We start from the raw sequence: 23,190 nt of genomic DNA, 5'->3' as shown, positions 1-23,190 counted from the left end.
ACACTATATGGGCTAGTCCTGAAATAAATGTTATTCTAAACATTTTTCAATATCATATCAAAAATTGACCGCTCCAGCGGGATTCGAACCCGCGTCTCCGACTGACCGTGTCGGCGCTCTAGCCAATTAAGCTATGGAACGATGTACCCGCTAGAGCGAAATTTTTGATATGATTATTTTTATTTTCGGTTTAAGCGAACCGTGGCGCCGTCTATAGTGAGTTCTTTACAGAGACCCGTAACTATTCAAAGTTTCATATTACAATGAAAATCTTTGACAGGAGACGACACCATGGTATTTTTTAATAAGAAATCGAATCGGGTTCGAACCCCGCTGGAGCGGTCAATTTTTGATATGATATTGAAAAATGGTTAGAATTCCCAATGTGAGGGTAACACAAAAATAAAATCGTACTTATTATAAATGTTATTATTATTATCCTGAATGTCACTCCGCCCGCCCAATACATAATAGATACATATATTATAATAACTACTTATATAAATAATATAGTAAATTTACTTATACTTACATATATAAATAAAAGCGGGTGGAGGAATATGCCCCGGCAGGGAGATCAAACGGCCGGGGGTTAGGGCTGTAGGCTGAGAAACCGGCGGACAATCCTAGCCGAGTCAAGTAACACCGCCTTCTGCATCCTGGCTGCGAGCGAACCGTCCCGGATCCCCAGTTGCCTCAGATGGTGAGCGAGGCTAACCGGGATCAAACCGTTGGCAGATATTACGATAGGGATTATTTCAGCAGACCCCACACCCCACATGTCGACAATCTCCAGATCCAGATATTTACGTTTTTTCTCAGTCTCGGCTTTCACGAGGTTCTCGTCATGCGGGACAGTGATGTCCACTAAAAATACCCTCGACCGTGCCCTGTCCATCACCACGATATCAGGCTTGTTCACCAGTATCGTCCTGTCTGTGGCGATAGGCAGGTCCCAGTAGAGCCGGACTCCGTCGCGTTCGAGTACTGGCACCGGTGAGTATTGGTAGTACGGCATCCTTTGTTCCAGGAGACCGTACATAAGAGCGAGCTCTTGGTGGAGAATCTTGGCCACTTGGTTGTGTCTGTGCAAGTACTCAGTACAAGCAAGCGCGGAACAACCCGAAAGCACATGCCTGAGTGACTCACCGGGATGACGACAGGCTCAACAGAAGTCGGGAGTGCCATCCTTCAGGACGTGCTTTCGGTAGTTGTTCGTCTTGACCACCTGATCTTGTATTGCACAGACAAAACCTTCGGTTTCCCCAAAAAGGTCGCCGAATCGCAGCCACTGCACGGAGGCCTTACTGTCAATGTGTGGTGCGTGAAGCGCCTTGTAGAACCGTCCATGCAGTTCCTTCTCCATCCATACGGTCTCCCGGTCAGAGGTGCTCAGTACGACCGGTTTCTGCCAGTTCTCTTTGGCCTTTCTTATTATTATTATTAGTATTATTATTATTATTAAAGCAAGGAAAGAAATAAAAGATTATCATAAAAGTTCTATGCTCTTTTTTCTTTAATTATACATATCTATACATGCGTTATAAGAAGTTGAAAAGTTTGTTTTTTTGGTTGAAACACGCTAATTTCAGAAACTACTGGTTAGAATTGGAAAAATAAAATTTTTGTTGGATAGCGCAGTTACCGAAAAAGGCTTATACGGTACTTTTTTAACCGACTTCCAAAAAAGGAGGAGGTTCTCAATTCGACTGTATTTTTTTACATATGTATGTTACTTCAGAACTTTTGACTGGGTGGACCGATTTCGACAAAAAATGTTTTTAATCGAAAGGTGATGAGTGTCATTTGATCCCATTTAAATTTATTTGAGGTCTAACAATTAATTTTCGAGTTATATCTAATAATGGGTTTTTACTTGACTATTTTTTCGTCGAGCTACGTTGTATTGTACCGCATAACTTTTTAGCGGGTGTACCGATTTTGATGATTCTTAATTTAATCAAAATCTGATGTTTATTATGTGGTCACATTTAAATTTCATCGAGATCTGATAAATACTTTTTGAGTAATCTTTGATAACGCGTATTTGCTTGATTTTTTCGTCGACCTACATTGTATTACTTGTCGATGTAATTGAAGTCGATTTTTTTTCGTTTGCGATCAAATACAATTATTTATCAAATAAACGCGTGTGAACCCGCGTAGCATAGCTAGTAATACAATATTGTGACATTTCAAGCTCTGGCTATTGATGACGTATGTAAATGCAACTTAAACAACATTTAACATGTTAACAACTTGTTTTATAGCGTTGCCGAAATTAAGAAATAATATTAAAATAAGTAAAATTATTGAATGTAATTAAGATATCAAGTCTGACAAGTGAAACGCAAAATGAATAATTTGTCTGTATAAGACGTGTATAAGATGTGTGTTGAGACTTCTTGACATTGGATCTCTGATTGGAACTCATAATATACCTTAATATAATGGACTTAGAAACACTTTTTAAGCGATGGCTACGAGCCTGTCAGCTTGTAAGTAGCTACCAACGTTTCGGAATGCAGATTGTACTGAGTTGAGTCGGTAAGAAGTTCAATTCTCAAAAAAAAAAATTCAATACAATCATTCAATGCAAGAACTTACGTCAAATTTCCTTCTATTTAATCTTATATGAAATTACTTGTTTTTTTTTCAGTTTAACATAAAAATTAACGTTGTTAACCGACTTCCGAAAATGGAGGAGGTTCTCAATTCGAATGTATTTTTTTATTTTTATGTATGTTACATCAGAACTTTTGACTGGGAGACCCGATTTCGACAAATTTTCTGTTAATCGAAAGGTGGTGTGTGTCATTTGGTCCCATTTAAATTTATTTGAGATTTAACAACTACTTTTTGAGTTATATCTAATAATGCGTTTTTACTTGACGCTTTTTTCGTCGACTTACGTTGTATTATACCGCATAACTTTCTACTGGATGTACCGATTTTGATATATTTTTTTTTGTTGGAAATGAAATATCCCTAGTTTAGTACCATGATAAGGAAACCAGGATCTGATGATGGAATCCCATAGAAATCTAGGGAAACTCTCGAAAATCCACAATAACTTTTTACTGGGTGTACCGATTTTGATAAATTTTAATTTAATCGAAAGCTGATGTTTATCATGTAGTCACATATAAATTTTATCGACATTTGATAACTACTTTTTGAGTATTCTTTGATAACGCGTAGTTGACTATTTTATCGTCGATCTACGTTGTCGTCGATGTAATTGATTTCTATTTTTTTTTGTTTGCGAGCAAACACAATTATATTACAACAAATATAAAATACAATAAGTTTTTTTAATAGCTTTGAAAGAAAATCTCCCTTGATTATGGTACTTTTTGACTCTGGAACGGTTGTCAGGTCGAGTGCCGTTGGTCAGGTTTTTTTTAAACTCACCTCAGAAATCAGGTGGGGCATAGCGAGATGTATCCTGCTCAAATTTTGGAGTAGCCCGGCTGGGAAAGTAGCTCGACCTACAAAATACCACAGCTAAATAATATTTGCATTCAAGGTGATCAGACCTCCTGGGGGATATGGGGTAGGGTCGGCAACGCACTAGCCATGGTTCTGGTGTTGCAGGCGTCTGTTTGCTATGGTAATCGCTTACCACTATGTGAGCGTTACGCTTGTTTGTCGTCCTAGCTGTATATATATATATATATATATATATATATATATATATATATATATAAATAATAACAAAAAACTTCCTGTAGTTCTAACTGGTTGTGATGTAACAAAGTATTTTATTATAAGCAATTATTAAATTTGTATAAATATAGAGTTAAGTTCATTTTTGTGTCAAACAAGTATTTATTCAAGTCGAGGGAAGTCGTATTTTCTTAATGACTTGAAATAATGTGTTCAGTTAATGAATCGGTAGATCGTTTCCATCGTAGCTTTATATTATAATGTCATCAAATTGTCGGTATTTCTGTGTTTCTCACGTATTTGAATTTATTAGTCGAGTTCTGCAACTGCCCTCAATGGGCTTCCTGTTTCGATTTTATAATTTCGTTTATTTATAAATTTGTATAAATTTTAATGTTGTAAATCGTATCATATTATTACGTCTCACTCGACTGTGATAGAAGAAAGTTATATTGTATGTTCATGTTTGTCTTATTCTTTATTGCTTCTTGTACTGTGTAAGCTTTTTATAAACCTTATAAATTTAATATAAGTGTACTTACTAAATAAACAAATTGATCTTAATTATAAAGTATGAAGAGTATCAATAAGTTAAATATAGACAGGGTAACAATAAATTTAAATAATAAACTTATCTAGTTAAGAAACACTGCAAAATTTTTGTAGATTTATTTGAAAAAGAAAGTTCTGACTACAGACGATGTATTTTATGATTATAGACATAAAAAACCTAGTAACATATTTTGTTCCCTGTTACCGAAACTCCAAAAAAAGGTTGATTTATATTTTTTTATCAACAAGTTCGTATTTAGATTGCTGAATTTTAATTGCCTCGTGATTTTCTCACAGGCTAATTAATATATATGTATATGTTTTTAATATTATGCAAAATTCATACGAAATCGCTTTGTCGGTACGAATGATAAAACTTTTTTTTTACACTTCTCAAAACTATCTTCAACGTGACGCATTTAAAATTCAATTTCAAATATTGTTTGTACCTAATAAAAACTTACTTTTAAATTATCCTAATGTCCTTAATTGCATACATTGAATAAATCTTGGAATTATCGTTTTAAATAAGAAATTATTGACTTCTTTCATTTAATTAGTTAGAAATACAACTAATAGTTAATATATCTTAAGTTTTATTGCATTTGGTTTGTTCATTTATTTTATGATTAGGAATTAAAATTGTTCAAATAATACCTAATGATAGAATGAGCTAGTATATTTAGTCGATATATATTATTATTGTTACCAAATCTATACAAATAAATAAAATAGGAATGTCTGTTTGTAATATTAAAATAACCGGTTTTTAATAAATGTATATGGCTACACTATATACACGGTACATTTACCAAAATAACATTTTTTACAATTTTTGTCTGTCTGTCTGTTTGTTTGTTCCGGTTAATCTTTGAAATCGATTTTGATAGGACTTTCACTGGCGAAATTTATTCATTTTATAACTCTTCGAACTGAACAATAACTTTTTTGTTAAATTCCACGCGGACAAAGTCGCAAGCACAGCTAGCTACAAATAAGTTATTTGTTTACATCAAATCATATATTAGTAATTTCACTGTCTATATCATTATAGATTTTTTTTATTCAACTATAAATAAATATTGAACCAAAAAAATATCACTTATATATCTTAAAAACATAAAAAAAACCTAGACTAGACACAAAAGAATAAATAATTTCGTATTTTCAAATAAAACTTTAAAAAGACAAATTTTACGATTAATCAATACAGAATCGAAATAACTCTACTATAATGACGTTCGAACTACACTTAACATTTTTAATACTATCTTAAATCATCAAGTCGTTAAACAGTTAAAATTAACTTTCCGAAATGACATATCTCTTATATCAGTGTTGTTTGGTTGGTTCCATTAATGTATGGTTATTTTTTAATCCAAATCGGTAGCCTAATCGACTGTTAATTTGTTAGATCTAAGCCTAAAAGCGCCGCTTTCGATCTTTTATGGCTCTATTCTCGTCAACTTGTTTATTTTATACGTCTTCTATTTTTAGTAAATAAACTTTTTTTTTTTTATTTCGCCGACGCTCATTTACGATACAGATAAAGATGTAGTCAAGGAGGTTTTACTATTAGAGGCTATTTATTGCTTCGACTTATTTTAAATGCGTTTTTTTAAATTTGGGTATAATTATTCTTCTAAGCGCACATAAGCGTTACATATTGAAATCATATAACTACTATTTATTTTTATTAACTATTCTACTTAAATATTTCATTAATAAACGTACACGCAAAGCGTAGGTATAAAATATTTATCTTCCCCTCAAATACAAGATTTGTCTGAACGGAGCAAGAACTGGTCTAGGTCGGTGGTAAGTTTTATTAGACTAATAGAAATAAATTAGCACTTAAAATAATTTATTACCTTACGTAAAATCTCACAAATCCATGCCTTTGAAATATACAAATTTAATGTACTCGCACAAAATACTCTCCACATATCTAATATATCAAATTCTTGAGTCCCGGTGTTTGTTGTCATACTCCCCCGAACAGGCTGGACCGATTTTTATAAAAATTTTTGTGCATATTGGGTAGCCCTGAAAAACCGGGTAACGTCTATTTTTCATACCTTTAAGATATAAGGGGTGAGATATGGGGGCTAATAACATATATGGCAAAACAGCGTTCGCCGTGTCAGCTAGTATTCATCTAAAAGACTCAACTTCTCTAAAAAAACATGTGTGTGTCAGCTCCGACGTAAAACTGGAGTTTACTCCTTCAGAACAACTGTCTAATAGGTTGATTACGAACTTTATAAAACTTTATACTTATCGCAACACATTACAGCGAGATTAAATAATAAATGGGTTTTATATATAATTAAAATATAAATATAACGTCACTTAACCTCAAGATACACTTAAATGTACATATGTACCGACGAGTTCTTTAGATTTGCTTATTAATAAACCCGACAACGAATCTGTATCGGATAACGGTACATTCCGGAATGCTAATATGTTCTGTACCAAGCAATACACATTTATCTCCTTTAAAACATAGGTAACTGGTGCGTGGTTTAATTCGATAGCTAATCATTATGTACTCTCTTACTTATATCCGAGGTAATATGAATATAAATCGATTATCGAAGATTATTTCTAGACTGAAGAAATATGACACGCAAAAATTTAAGTTTGCACATAGTTACAAAAAATTGAAATCATAACACATGTGTACAAGGCCGTTTCAATTATACGTAGTAATAGGTGATTTATAATTAACTGTTCCCTTCTAAGTCAAAAGTTTTTTTTATTTGTGTGACAATTTGTAGTGTATATTGTAGTAGTTGTATTATTATCTATGCAAAATTCTCTTCATTATCATGATGCAAAATCTATCATTTCTCTTATATCAATATTAATACTACAAGTATACTTCGATTAAGAAATTGGTATAGACAGTCTTGTTGTACCTATCATTATATTTTTATGTTACTTTTTTTAAATGTTTGCTCTCTATTACATATGCGGAAAAAACCGGGATGTCTGGTGCGAACTTGGGGATGCCTATGTCCAGCGGTGGACTGCGATAGGCCTAACTGAACTCAATATATTTAGTTTTAAATTAAATTAAATCAATAGTATACAACATTGGTGATTTATTCATTAGTCTATATTCGTACATTAAAAATACTAATCACGAATTTGAAGTTATAACTACTTAATACGCGTTAAAAGGGTAACTTACTAGTTTTATAATTGGTTTTAAGAGATTTCTGCCCACTCAATTTGGAAGCGTAATATTTTTTTTTTTCGGTAATAGGTACTTGTTTTATTACCATTACATTATTTTTAATTCCACGCTCAACCTGAATATACTTATCAATATATTTGATGTTGATTTATTTGGCAGCGTGCCTCGTACGTACCATGTAACGGTAAAATCGATAACTTCACGATCTACTAATTACTATTTAATAATTTTCGTAACATCGCCCATTGAAAACCAGTAATGCATGTGGAAGCGGGGAATATACTCGTGTCGTATAGAATAATTAATCAGACACGATGGATAAATTAGGCCTTTTTATATCGTGTTCCATTGAGCGCTGGACGTGTTCTGCTTTTTTTTTTACTTATTTCCCGTGCAGTAAAATTCTTAATGGAATTCCGAAGCACTACGTTTTGTAACGATTGATATTTTATTAAGAACTAATTGGTGTATTTGCATGGTCCATAAAAATAGTTCAAGAATTTATATTGAATAATTTAAATTAACTTTTATTTTCTTTTAATACAATATACAGTATTGTGCGAAATGGTACTGTCACTCTGGAAACATAAGTTTCCCCTTTTAACGCTTACAGCTGAAGAAGTAGTAGGTAATATTGTAGTGATTTTATTAGCTATTACCTTTTTGAGTTTGTGTTTTGTCCTTTTCTTATTTTAACGAGTATAATATTATACTTAGTCTTTATAGACATTTACTAGAAGTAGTGGTCGCCCAGAGGTCGAAATTCGACCATAATTAAAAATTTAAATTAAATAAAACCAAAAAATAATAAAAATAAGGAACCTTTTTTTTAAAAAATCAATTTGACTACAGACTTTGACAATCAACAGAAAAATATAATATGCGTGTGTGTCAAATACATGGGTGTGTAATATATTTTTATTGATTTAATGTATTATGCATAATTTAAAAAATATATGTGCATTCTGCACTTCTTCTCTATATAAACTATAAGTATGTGAAATTTCATACTCCTCCGTCCGCGTAATTTTCGTAAAAGGGGTACAAAGTTTTTGCCTCACGTATTAATATATATATAGTTATATTGCATGTTTCGTTCTGATTATCGTTTGTCTTTTTGCTATTATATAGTTTATTATAATGTGTTATTAAATAGTTTATAGCTATCATATTTCCATTTAAATGAACATATTACAAAACTAACATCTAACGCCTTTTTAATATGATGCAGTTATTATTCATTCTAAAACGGCACCTATGATTCGAAATGAAAGTTAGTTTAAAAGAACGGACGTATTAACATAGCCTGAAGCGGTCTGATCAACAAAACATATGAAGATAAGGCTTGCGTTAATACTCTGAGAATAAACTATTTTTTTCAATAAAACATTAACATCACATTTTTTTTTTAATGTTTCTTTCTTAGACTACAAAAAATATATTTGATTTGGTACTTTGATTTAATCTAATCGATACTCCATATATTGATATATTAGAAAAACACATTAGTTAGCTAAATTCTTTATTAATGAGAGTCTTGAAAACACTTATATAACATAAAATAAACATATAAGTATTTTTCTATTTCTTTTATAATATTAATAATTGTTGTCAAATAGTAGGTACAATTTCAATCACTTTTTTTATCATAAAACATAATTCGAACCCACAGTGTGTCTGTTGCTTAAGTTTAATATGAATCTGTGATATATCGGCTACCGAGGCGGTTACAACCCACCAATTATGAAATAATTACAAAGCTTATGGTTTTTTCAGTTCAGGATTTAAGATGGAACTGGATAAGAATTGTGAAACAGAGGAAGCGTCTATGGAATTTCCGCTTAAGAAACTATGGAACGGTATCTTAATATTTTCGTCTAAATTACACATAATCAACGCATTGTTGTGCTATATTTATTATGTGGATTGTGATTATCTGATGATACGAGTCATCTAGAAATATGGCATTAAATGACAATACAGAGCATCCTAAGAATTATGACTATAATGTCTACCTTTATATTATAGCCTTTACTATACTGTTACTAAGAAAAAGAAGGGGTATATGAAATATAAATATTTATTCACAGCATCTATTAGCGATAAATTAACTTTACTGAACTTTTTATTTTAATTTAAGTACTATTATAGTTTGTGTATTGGCAGATGGGGTTTTTTGTGTTTAATTAGAATGCAGTGGTATTTATACTTCAAAATTGTTTCCTCCAAAGTTCTTATTCGCTCACTATCGTGGCTGTTTTTCGCAAAACAATAACTTATAGAAAAAAAAAGATAAAGAAAGATTCAAAAAATGTACATATATAAATATATATATATATATATATATATGTGTGTGTGTGTGTGTGTGTGTGTGTGTGTGTGTGTGTGTGTGTGTGTTTAATAAATCACGCGTTAATTTTAAGCCGCTTCTAGATCGTCGATAATCTAGATCGCCTACCGAAATGCAACCGTATGAAAGTCCGTCCTCAACCCCGCCCTGTTATTTTGTGCAATTATTACGTCGCTAAGGAATCTGGATGCGAAAAAAGCGATAGAATCCGACGGACCCTTGATTAAAATTGTGACGCGATGATTGCAGATTCCGCTGTATTATTGCGTTCTTTTTGACGTTGCCTTAGAATTTTGGATTGCTTAAAATTTAAATGGTACTAAACTAATTTTAGGTCTGGCTTTAGTGTGTCGAATTCTCTCTCAACCAATACGGTTGGGATTAAATAGCTACTTTAACTACTTGGTTATATTTCGTCGATTAAATAAAAACGTTTTTTTTAACGCACAAAAACTTACTTGTTACAAAGATTTAACTGTAAAGTCCTTTTCATTGTAAAGAAACAAAAATAGCAAGAGGCCTATAGAGTGATGCTTAAAAAAAATTCCTTTTTTATCGTTTAGAATTCCGTAAACTCTAATTTGTAAATTAAAAAAAGAGTCACTCAAGATTCGATCACGATCAAAATGGTGTTCTGAGACAAACAATAAATAATCCAATTTTACGGTCTATGAAGCGTCGAAAAAGATACAATGCGCAGTGGGACGTGGTAGTTTGTAACACTTTCTTTGGTAACATCGTATGCAGTCAACGCTTATTATAAGACAGGGCTGCTTCATACTGTAATCTTGATACTTTTTGTATTTTGAACAGAAAATTTTGTTAATTTACATCTGCAAAAAAAAGACAATTAATTTTAGATTGTTTTTGAAGTTGAACTTCTTTACGCAACCTTGACTTGGGGAGTAAACTGGTGAATGCGTGACGAGAGCGTTACGAAAAGTGTGATCAGCCGAGGCACACGGAAATTGAGAGGGAGATATAAGTTAGTGAAGATAGAAAGAGAGAGAGCTACGTTTTGTATATTACTGTAGGGGTGTAACTAAAGAACTTTTACTTCAATCGTGTGGTCTAAAGCACGCCCGTTTTTTTTTCTTTTTTTTTATTTATACGTGAACATAATTTGTTATTTTATTTTGTATTGCATAGCAAATGAAAAAAAAAGCTTGTGAAAATTTCTTCGATGTGTTCACTTTATGACAAATATCAAACAAATATTTTAATACTCCTACTTTGAAACAGACAAAAAATGACACTTGAATGAAAAGTGAATGATTATTTAATTATGTTTGTAGTGTGTAATCGCTTAAGGCAATTACACGGTCTAACAATCACCCTCTCTCGTGGTATACCGGACCGTGACCATACCCTTTACACAAGTAAACCACACTTGGCATACATAATTACATATATATCAACTGCAAACGGATCAATCTGCACACGGTGTGCAAATTTGATTAAAATTGGTTAAGTGGTTTAGGAGTTCATCACGGACAAACAATGTGACGCGTAATTTATATATATTAAGATTTGTATATCTATGAGACAAATATCAGCGTAATAAACAAACAAAAAACGATTATAAAAAATCGAAAACAAAAATTTTAAAATTAAATTGTGAGCAAATATTAAAAAAAAATATATAGCCTTTTTTATATAAACGTTTAGTAGTGAATAGAATTGGCTCGAATTTAAATTACTTTCAGAGACCATAAATCCAATATGAAACCTACTTGAATTATCGTAATTAACACCACTTACAATCAAAAAAAATGTCATTAACAACGATTAACTATTTCTTTTACCATACAAATGTTCAATTAAATTTAATCACGCAATTTTATGGTCGGACGCACTCCCCACGTGGTATACCAGACCATGACATATTGTGTCTAGTGACAATTAAAAAAATATATTATAAAAAAAACATGTTTAAAATTATTTAATACAGTTAAACTGAATTTTAACATAGCACGAGAAGAAAGAATTGCCTTAATTGCCGATCTTTCGCACTTGATAGCAATCCGATAGCAATAAACGCAAATTATTACGACCAATATACGCAAATTTCCGTTTTTATTGGGCCGACTTGATTTTTTTCGGCTTTAGAAAGCTTGTTTGTCGAGCAAGGCTTTATAACGTTAGACTCGAAGAAATGAATCAGTACTAAAAATGTCATTATCATGAATTAATTATATAGTAATAAATAATTGCTCTATAATACTAAATATAAATAAAATTTTGCTCATAACATGTTAAATAGACACTCAGTAATATATCATATGTAAGCGTAAACCCATTATCGTAATGACACGGTAATTGAGTGCAATACCGAGCATGACGGGTAAGGCACGCGTCACGGCTCAGTGTAACACGTGGTTTATTTACCATGTGGATAGATGGGGTAGGTGTTGGACCGTGAAATTGTTAACAATATTAAATGCCACCTCTGATTATCTTTATATAAAAGAGGGTTCGTTTACAAATTTATTGAAATATTACCTTAGGGGAGAAAACATTAAAAAGAAAGAAAAATTAGATGCATTTAGACCAATAGTAAGAGATTTTTCTTTACCGTCAGAATTTCTTAGTAAGATAAAAAGTCTATTTTGTTCTACATGTATTATCATCATCATCAGTTTAGCCTACTGCAGTCTACTGCTGGACATAGGCCTCCCCAAGTTCGCGCCAGACATCCCGGTTTTCCGCAATCCTCATCCAGCTAACACTGTCAATCTTACGTACGATCGTCGGTCCAACCGGCCGGAGGTCCCACACTGTGTTTGCCAAGACGCGGTCTCCACTCCAGTACCCGTCTGCTCCAATGGTCATAGGTCCTATGACACAGATGACCAGCCCACTGCCACTACAACTTGCTAATTCTGTGGGCTATGTCGGTTACTTTCGTTCTCTCGCGGATAGTCTCATTTCTAATCCTATCTTTGAAAGAAACCTCAAACAGGCCGTTCCATTGCACGTTGAGCGACTTTAAACTTGTGGACCAGTCCCTTCTACATGTGTAGCAGCTGATAATATTAATAAGTAAATAATTAATTAAAATCAAATAAATATTGAGCATCTTCCAGCATCTGTATTTCCTACCTTTACAAGTACCCATTCATTCCAAAAAAGGGTTGAAGAAATTTATCTAGAAATAAACATATTTGTCTCTTCTTTACTTTCTATCAACCAAGATACATAGAAAAAGTTATGGATTTTGTAAAATACATATTTCATTCTCAATATATATAACCGTAAAACATGATGACACCACAATATACCTACATATAATTGACCTTAATTATTTTATTATATAATTTGAGACACCAGTAAAATATTATATATTAAAAGATATACATTTTGATTTCATCTTTTGTTCATGTCATAATTGTTTATATGGAGTATAGCGTAATTTTAACTCGTATCATATCGTCTTTCGTCGACAATCTGTCTAAAGAAGAAAAAAAACCCGAATCCCACTGATCACACTAAAGATTAACGTATTCAAACAAAACGAAACTCATCACCATATAAATTTTACATTAATTACAGTATAAACGTATCAATTATAAAACGGTAAGTAAATCAGTAATTTACAAATAATCGTCAGTAATTGCGGATAGTCTACAATATGAATTTAATCCAGTTACCCGAGCTACTTGTCAGTTACGTCTGCGTGTATGTTATTTATACTCTATTATTTATTTCCAATCACAACGCACAGCTGACAATTGGTACAATCGCAAAACCGGGGTTCCGTATGAAATGAGGTGCAATTTGGATCATGACTATGCCACTTGAAACATTCGCCCTCGAGTCATATTGTTTGAGTTATAAGGGAAAGCACATATTGAAATTTCTATTTATCTAATTTCATTTCGTTTTTTTTTTTTTTTTTTAGAAACGCTTATAATTATTATAAGAAAATAAATATTTACAAATTATGGAAAAAGTCTTTAATATATCTTTATATTTTTTTATTTCTTTTGTGTTTTCAAAAACCAATTTCTCAATGATGAATAATTTGGTAGTAAAATATGGAAATATTGGGACCACTATTTTATAAATGCCATAAAAGTACGTAAGCCAATCTCAGTAGTTATTGAGTCTAAAACTATCCATTTTCCAGGTCAAATATTTAATACGAGATATAAATTATTCTACTACAAACTGGAACAGACTGGGTGTTTTTGTTTCTATGCACTTAGCTTCCGTACTTGTATTGCAACGGCCTCCTGTTATTACGTCTTCCTTGCGGGCTTCACGACTTACAATCTTTGAACATTTGTAAAGACACGTGCTGTTAAATATAAACGTCTGCTCAAATCTCGTGCAATTTTAAAAATATCAGCTGCTGTGATGAGTTCATATTTTTAACGGTTTTACAAACTAATCGACCTGCACGGCTTTAAATGAATAATATATAATAAACTTAACTGATTTTTGTGGTCTTTATTTATATTATACTTCTAGATTTAAAAACAATTTTTTGAGCCATGTAAATTATCTTTTTCTCTGTATTTTGACCATCTTCGTATATTTTTCTTTTCTCTTTAGCGATTGTCGAAAAGCTATGATACTTGAATTTATTTAAATTTTCATCTCTTGATATAGCTTTTCCATCCATTTCACCAACGAAAACCATAAGTATTCAGTCATTTTCTAATTTTTGTTCCTTTATCGTCTCAATCTGAATCCATATGCGTATTCGGTTACAATAATCTAGTATTATTACTGTTTACCCGCGGCCTTCAAGACTCGTAATCATTGAACATTTGTAAGGCATGCGCTACTTTAGACACACGGTGTATTTCTCAATGATGATTTATTTACACCTACGCTTGAATATAAACTTGGAAAGCTGTTTGCAAAATATTGGTTTCCTCTTTAATCTCAAGCAGTCCTTCTCACGTTTATGTTACAATATCATTAACTATTCTAATTCACCTTATTTATCTGTTATGAATCGATTTTCTTAATGTCTTTGATTTTCTTCAATAACTTCACCTTCCTCACAAATTACTACATATTACAATTTCTAAAGCTCCAGATTTCGTTATTGCGTAGGAGTATATAGTTTTTTATCTATATATAAATTAATTTAAATTCTTTATTAAATAAACGACATGTTTTACAACCTCCAATTTAGTTCCTGTATCAACGTTTTTTCGTCTTAATTTCCATTCGACTCGTATATTCTAACGAGCCTCCTCAGTTTAAATTCTCGTGCATAATAGCGCGTGCGGCCGACGCAATTTTGTAGATGTGAGTCAAATAATCGCTTCGGGCGGCGCAATCATGGATGTTGATCTCCATTGTTACGAGAAAACGGACGAATTCTGCTGCAGAATTAGATCTATTTCTAATGTTGTTTTGCACTCTGCAGCTTGAAACTGTATTTATATTATGAGTCTAATTGTAACTATATTATTATGAGTCTAAATTCATGAAGGAAAATTCAATGGATTCCATATACGATATTTGTAAAAGAAGTGGCTACTTTCTACTTCAGTACATTTTTTGGAATATTTTTGTCTTTTTGATACATCAAGTGAATAATTTCAAGAAAACGGTTTATAAATAATAAAAGAAACAAAAGTTATGTTAAGTTTACGTTAGATAAAGAAAATGAGAGACAAATTTTATCTAAATATAACAATACTTGCCGTCCTCCAGCCTGTATTATGGTCTGGATATAGAGTGAACTGGATCTGCAAGCGTACGAAAAAGTTTTTCTGCATAATGGAAACAAACTACATCTAAGTTTAACCGATATCGCATGCAGAGATGTCAGTAATGCGAGCCTCGGGCCGACAATCATTTTGGCTTCTGTTTAAAAACGCAATCACGATATTAAAGTTTTAGTTACGTACATATATATGCACCCACATAATTTACCAACATTACAACATAATTATACTATGAAATAAATTTCATACCTCTGAACTATTGCTAATTTTCTAAATTATTTTTATGAAATTTAATGACTAATGACGAATATAAGAAGTGTAATAACACCAACAAGTAGCAATTGTAAACTTGCAGAAATATAATTAATAATGCAATCAAGGTGTAGTCAATTCAAGCACAGGTGTTTATTTATTTCAGAAACAATGTTTTGTAAGACAATAAAGTGAGCACTGAAAGTGTTTGCTGGCAAGAATATTAACAAACACAAACGTAATGCATAATATTATTTATAAAAAAAAAAAAAACATTTTAACACACAAAATTAAACATTTACCCAATGTAACAAAGACAAATTAATTTAAAATATGAAATAGTTTACACCTACTCTTAAACGTCAGAACAACAACTTAAAAGGTTCGATTGCATTTCAAAATCTCATCAAAATACCGTTCCATATTGAATTAAAGCAAAACATCCAATAAATTGTTCGAAAGGTTCCGTTAATTAATTGTTAAAAATTTTTCATCATCGTCGAATATTCGAAACACGTGTTTATTACATATAAATATGTGCATATCGTTAACCAGCAATTAAGAGCAATAGTTAACATTTGGTACGGTTAAATCTAATGCTATTACGATACTTACTCGCACTGTACTGGTTTTTGAGAAAGCACGCAAGAATATGCCCCTGGCGCGCTTCTGTTAGTCGAAAATCGTTTATATAATATCGTAACGACGCCTTCGACGGAGTTTTATATAAGAAAAATGTTTGAAAAAATAATATAAAATATTTGGAATAGCGGTTATTATAATTAACATTGAATTTTAGTGGTTTTTTAATTTTTTAATATTTTTTTTATTACGTTTTCCAAGTTAGTAAGTAATATGTGCGTAAAATTGTAAAAAAATATTGAATTCTTTAAGTAGCAAAGAGCATAATGAAAATAAAGACATATTAAATTTAAGTGTATGTTTAAAAAGAACATGCAACTATTTCTCAATAACACATATGTAGAAATAAAAATCAACTATCAATGAAGAGGTACAAAAAAGGACAGAGTTATCAGACATTCAGATTATTTTAATCCTGCTGGTTTTAAGACATGCTATAAGACATATACTGGCGAATAAGAGGTTTCATAAAACTAAGCCCATCCTTACAAACTCAATTAATCTTATTTAAAATCATAAACCATAAATTTTCCAATTACCACACACACGCAGTCGTCACTATCATATCAGGGTAATTAGCGAGAAAGTTAACTCACTAGACCAAAAATATCAGAAACTAGTTTTAATTCTTAATTAATTGAGACGATTAGATTTCGCATTCAGCCTGTATAATCCAACTGCTGGGCACAGGTGTCTTTATCCATGTAGGAAAAGGTTTTTATTAGATTTCATCAGTACTAAAATAACAGAAGATTCCGCAATAATTCGAAGAAGTAAGAATACGTTAAAGACTTGATTAATGATTTGAAGTTCTATTTTAAAAAGAGGGTAGATAAGCAAAATTACTTAATACGTTTAAAATGGCACGGACAACTATGAACGTGAATATTGTGTGTTCTAATAAATAAAAAAATATGATATATATATATATTCATATATATTATAAAATATGATATATATATATATATATATATATATATATATATATATATTATTTATGGAGTGTTTTAATGATTTATTTATTTCATAATAGTCATTCTTTTTTCAAGGATATATCGCGTAGTATTGCGGCTCAGTGTAAACGGATCATATCGGTCGTGATAGCTAGGGGTCGATGTAGTTCTTCGAACGTTGATGAGAAGCATACGCTGTGATCTTGACTTCTCGTGAAACATTTGTACTAATGAAGATAATGATGTTGCGAATGATACGAGGTACAGAGAGATTACCATTGCGTGAGATATTACCAGAAAGTTTATTCATTTCTCGTAATATGAATTAAGGAATCCGTGTAAAGAGGAAAAGAGGTTTTATTTTTTAATATATTTTGTTTTCAAACACTAGAAACAGATTAATATTCTTAAAGTTCTTAAACTTTTGTTTTGTCGAAAACGTGCTAATTCATACATTTAATGATGTAATTATATGAATATAACATTTACGTTACCTACTAATTTTGCAGAAATAAAATCAGATATATAATACAAATAATTAATACAGGTATATGAAATTTATAATGTGCGATGTTTATATAATCATATAATTATGACTAAATTGTATGCGGTTAATATGAAGTTCACATAATTGGGTAGATTCCAGAAACACCTATTGTTCCTAAAATTATAACAACAAAGATAACATAGTAAAATGTTACAAAAACGAAACAATGATAAAAGTAAAAAAATTACAAACAATCATCACCAAATAGAGGAAAAAAAATAATTCACATAATTAATATACAGTATGAGATCGTTATTAAAATTAAATTGTCCATTATAAATATTTAAAGATATAAAAACATATTTACCTCAAGCATATACCTTCTTCCTTCGAGTTAATTGTTAAACATTGCTTTAGGTTTGACTTTGCTTTGCGCAACTACGTGAACAGTATGTACATTGTACATATTTATATCGTGCATTTCATCCTCATTGACATTTGTGACTACTTTTCCTATTTCATAAGTAGCATCACGTTTTATAGCCAAGGCAGTTCAGGACAATGTAAGTTATGGTAAAAAAATATTATTTACAAATATAAACGTACAAATCGTACTTGTTTTTATTATAACTATTTGCAAACAGGGAGAATAGAATAGATAAATTTATAGAAACAATTATCAAATATTGACATATTCAGTCTAATTCGTTCCGACAAGTTGTTAATTTTTTTATTAGATTTTACTTTTAGCAAATTGCTTTTTAAAATTTATAACGTACATAAAATATCGCACTTTGATCTCTCGAGAAATCGATAAAATCGATATATAGAGAGCAATCGATAAAATCGATATATAGAGAGGAACTGATAAAATCAATATATAGAGGAATTGATAAAATCGATATATAGAGAGGAATCGATAAAATCGATATATAGAAAGGAACTGATAAAATCGATATATAGAGAGGAACTGATAAAATCGATATAGAACCAATTAAAAACCTATAAATTCAGAACATAAATCGAAGTATTTTAAATTTAATTCATTATAATAACGTATCAAAATAAATCGAATACGCATTTTAAATAAAAATGAAATAAACAAAAATTAGTTCTAAATATCTCCATGGACGCAAAAGAGTTTTTTTTTAGTTTTTGACCCAAAAGCATTATTGCTTTTTCATCGCATAAGCAATTTATAGTTATATAGGCAGTTTTTATGTTACCTTTGTTGTTTCAATAAAAAAAAATCCTAGTATACTTTTTATTTAAATCGACTTAACTAAAACTATTTCAATTTGTTAGAAACAAATTGAAATCCTTTTTGTATAATAACAATTATTTTTATTTCTTTTGTTTATATTAATTTAACTAAAATTTAATTTTTAATCGATGGATCTGATATATAGTTTATTTTATGTCTTGTTTCGTTACCACGGTACAATATTAGTATAAATTTGCATTTTTATTAGTCTAATATATTTGGAAGCTGTAAAGATGATGTCTACATTAGCATCTGAATTACTTTCGAATTGAATATTTATTGAATGTTATGTTCAGTGATAGTTTTGTATTCTTTGTTTTTGAATATGATATATAATCATCGATTTTTAAAAGGATTGTATTTCATACTAGCGACCCGCCCCGGCTTCGCATGGGTGCAATGCTTTTACTAAATATACTACAGAATGTCTTTATTTATAGTGTGAAGCTAGCTTATAGCATGGTTATTAACATAATAACAACAACATTCAAATATGCGTCGTTAGATTACACGTTGTTACAGAGTGCATTGAAGAAATAAAGGTTCACTGCTCGTTCCCCGTAGGTGATAGCGTGATAATATGAAGCCTATATGTTGACCCGACTTCTTAATAATATTCGTGCTAAATTTGAAGTAAATCCATGCAGTACTTTTTTTGTTTATCCCGGACATACATACAGACAAACAGACAAAAATTCTAAAAACTATATTTTTGGCTTCGGTATCGATTGTAGATCACACCCCAAGTATTCTTTAAAAAAAATATTCAATGTACAGTTTTGACTTTCCTACCATTTTATTATAATATGTATAGATGTATAGATAAATATTTCGACATTGGTACATTTATTTTTGAAATACAGTGATACGGTTTGAGACGAAAAATTGTAAAAAAATGAGCACCATTTTGTAGAAAATAGTATATAAATTTTAAAAAAAGAAACAAAACTTTATTAATAATGTCCACTGTAACCAGACATATATTTATGAATTACACAAAACATATTTAAAGCGCTTACACGTGTAGATTCATAATTTTGAATTGTGCAGAAGAACGTTGTGTTACATCACAAAACAGTCCTTGTACCGACCTGCTTGTGTAACCCTTACAAATTATACTTCTTTACTTCACACACAGATAGATGTGCCTTTATCGATAAATACCGTTTAAATATCTCGCTTATCGATAAAACATCCTACCAGTCTACGAATATACTACCGTTTAACTTTGAATACATATTGCACAAAGATCCCATTTCAAGACTCGCGCTATCATTGCCAATATATTTCTAAATAAATTGCGGCGACATCAGAGAGAACCGTCGGAGATATTAAAAGCCGATGAATTAAAATTTGATAAGGCGTATAAAATAGTTGAAAAACGTTCGTTAAAGTGATAAAAATTATACTAATTGCTGTGAAATAGCGATAAGAAAAAGTTGAATCTAATTAGAGGAATATTGGCTTTTAAACATTTAAGCATTCAGTTGAGGCGTTTAACTTTTATCTATAGTTTTAAGTTCTGCTGATGAACTTTGTAAATATTGGAAGATTACGATGACCTGTACCAACTATTGCCATATATTATACGGCCATAGCTTCAAGTCCGAGCTCAAATCGGTCTAATTTTTTCATATTGCAAGTTTTTAAACAATGTCAAAAACAAAACAAAAAACAATTTGGAAGATATTCCTGGACTTGTTTTTTCATCAGACAGTATCTGATCAGATACCATTCATATACCTATAACCAGCGTTAAAACTTCTAGAGACTGTTTAGAAATTATTTGTAATATAAATATATCATATACTTAACTCTTAACTTGTGGTTAAGAGAATTGAGGGTAGACTGTTTTTTTCACTGACAGTGCCAGCTATAAGGTGTTTTCTGAACCATCTTCATATATACTCGTAATATGATAAATTCTAAGGATAGTTCTGTGGATGGAAATATTGTCATGATATTCAATTTTCTTTTTGTTAAAGGTACGTCATCGATTTGGTCTATTCGACGAAGTTTGCACATCAGGGGGGGTACAAGTCCGACATTGTAATTGGGTTCGATTTTTACGAGTCTCAGAAAATTATGGACCTCAAGTAAGTGTTTTTTATAAAATATTTAAAGCTATAGATAAATCAAAATATATAATACTATGTAACTACGTACATAAGTTACAAGTATGTAACTTTCATTTATTTTATTTAACTAAAAATTATCAGTCAAATTTAACTTTTAATCAAATATTCTGTTTATTTGAATCTCTGTAGGTTTTAAAAATACTAAAATAATAATTGTGTTTGCTCGCAAACGAAAAAAAAAACCGACTTCAATTACATCGACGAGTAATAACAACGTAGATCGACGAAAAAATATTCAAGTAACTGCGCGTTATCAAAGATTACTCAAAAAGTAGTTATCAGATCTCAATAAAATTTATATGTGACCACATGACAAACATCAGCTTTCTATTAAATTAAAAATTATTAAAATCGGTACACCCAGTAAAAAGTTATTGCGGATTTTCAAGAAGTTCCCTCGATTTCTCTGGGATCTCATCATCAGATCCTGGTTTCCTTATCATGGTACCAAACTAGGGATATCTCCTTTCCAACAAAAAAAGAATTATCAAAATCGGTACACCCAGTAAAAAGTTATTGCGGATTTTCAAGAATTTCCATCAATTTCTCTGGGATCCTATCATCAGATCCTGGTTTCCTTATCATGGTACTAAACTTGGGATATCTCCTTTCCAACAAAAAAAGAATTATCAAAATCGGTATATTCAGTAGAAAGTTATGTGGTATAATACAACGTAGGTCGACGAAAAAAGCGTCAAGTAAAAACGCATTATTAGATATAGCTCGAAAAGTAGTTGTTAGATATCAAATAAATTTAAATGGGACCAATTGGCACACACTACCTTTCGATTAAAAGGAAATTTATCGAAATCGCTCCACCCAGTCAAAAGTTCTGATGTAACATACATAAAAAAAAAAAAAAAAAAAAAAAAAAATACAGTCGAATTGAGAACCTCCTCCTTTTTTGGAAGTCGGTTAAAAATAGCAATAATATAAAACTATTAAAATTAAGCGCGAGCGGAAATGCGAGATACATTTAGTTTTATACTTTTTTTTATCACAGGTTAACCTAGTCTGCACAAAAGTTAAGGGTGAACCCGTTTACGAAGCTGTTAAACCAGTGTCAGCTCACACCGAGCTGGTGGTCTACTACCTTCCTGAAAGACCTGAAGAGCTGTTCTTCGTAAGAATGAGGAACAACTTGTACAGACAAACTATGGATTCTATATTAGAAGGTAAATAATAAAATATACTTCATGTGCAAGTCTATGTTTAAGCCTCTGCTATCTCTCTCACAAGAAAATAATAAGAGAATACGTTTTACATACACACACAGTCGTCTGTTCATAGTCAGGTGTTTTAGGTACCAGCAATAAATTTATCTCCTATTTTTATAAATAAATTATTATTATTATTATTATTATTTTATACAATTCGGTCGGCAAACAAGCGTACGACTCCACTGCTACTAGCTGTGATCTTCTGTAAGATCGAGGTACTTTCCCAGTCGGGCTGGTCCAAATTTTGAGATATTAGGATATTTCCTGCTGTGGCCTCAGTTAAAACAGTTAACACACCTATATAATAAATATCGAGTTTATAACTCTGAGGCTAAAAGGAAAACTCCTATTTATTAAACCAATAGAGCACATTGACAATTAACCTCACACAAACCAGGCATTAACCGTCAAAACAGATAAATCCAAGCAGTCTGTCTAGTTTAAATGTATAATTATATCTTTTATAAAAGAAGCGGCAGTAGGAATGTGTTTACTATCATTTGTTATTATATACCTTGTTATTATTTCTGAGACAACGTACATGCGAATACTATTTATTATCAAAAAAATTGTACATTCTTCTGCATTTAGATGGTGATTATAATGTTCGAATGCGGTGAAAGTGGTACATACACACATAGGTATGCAAAGTTTTTACGATCGTTTAAAATAAGCGTACCGCTTCGTAATAGCGTCAGACGATGCATGAAATTGTGCTAAATTGATACACATTGAATTTAAAACTCATATAAACATTTCGATCGATAT

The 23,190-nt window shown here is 31.2% G+C and overlaps 1 protein-coding gene across 1 annotated transcript in view; it reads left to right on the top strand.

Moving 5' to 3' along the window:
* LOC123655964 (zinc finger protein 177-like) overlaps positions 1-23,190 on the top strand; it is a 71,816-nt gene that overhangs the window by 30,645 nt on the left and 17,981 nt on the right. Inside the window, exons 2-3 of the mRNA XM_045591700.1 lie at positions 21,050-21,160; positions 22,206-22,377. Of these exons, the coding sequence (XP_045447656.1) occupies positions 21,050-21,160; positions 22,206-22,377 (283 nt within the window). The remainder of the gene's footprint in view (positions 1-21,049; positions 21,161-22,205; positions 22,378-23,190) is intronic.

The sequence above is a fragment of the Melitaea cinxia genome, chromosome 8, assembly GCF_905220565.1.
Source record: "Melitaea cinxia chromosome 8, ilMelCinx1.1, whole genome shotgun sequence".
Taxonomy (NCBI): domain Eukaryota; kingdom Metazoa; phylum Arthropoda; class Insecta; order Lepidoptera; family Nymphalidae; genus Melitaea; species Melitaea cinxia.
This window is presented reverse-complemented; position numbering and strand designations above follow the sequence as displayed.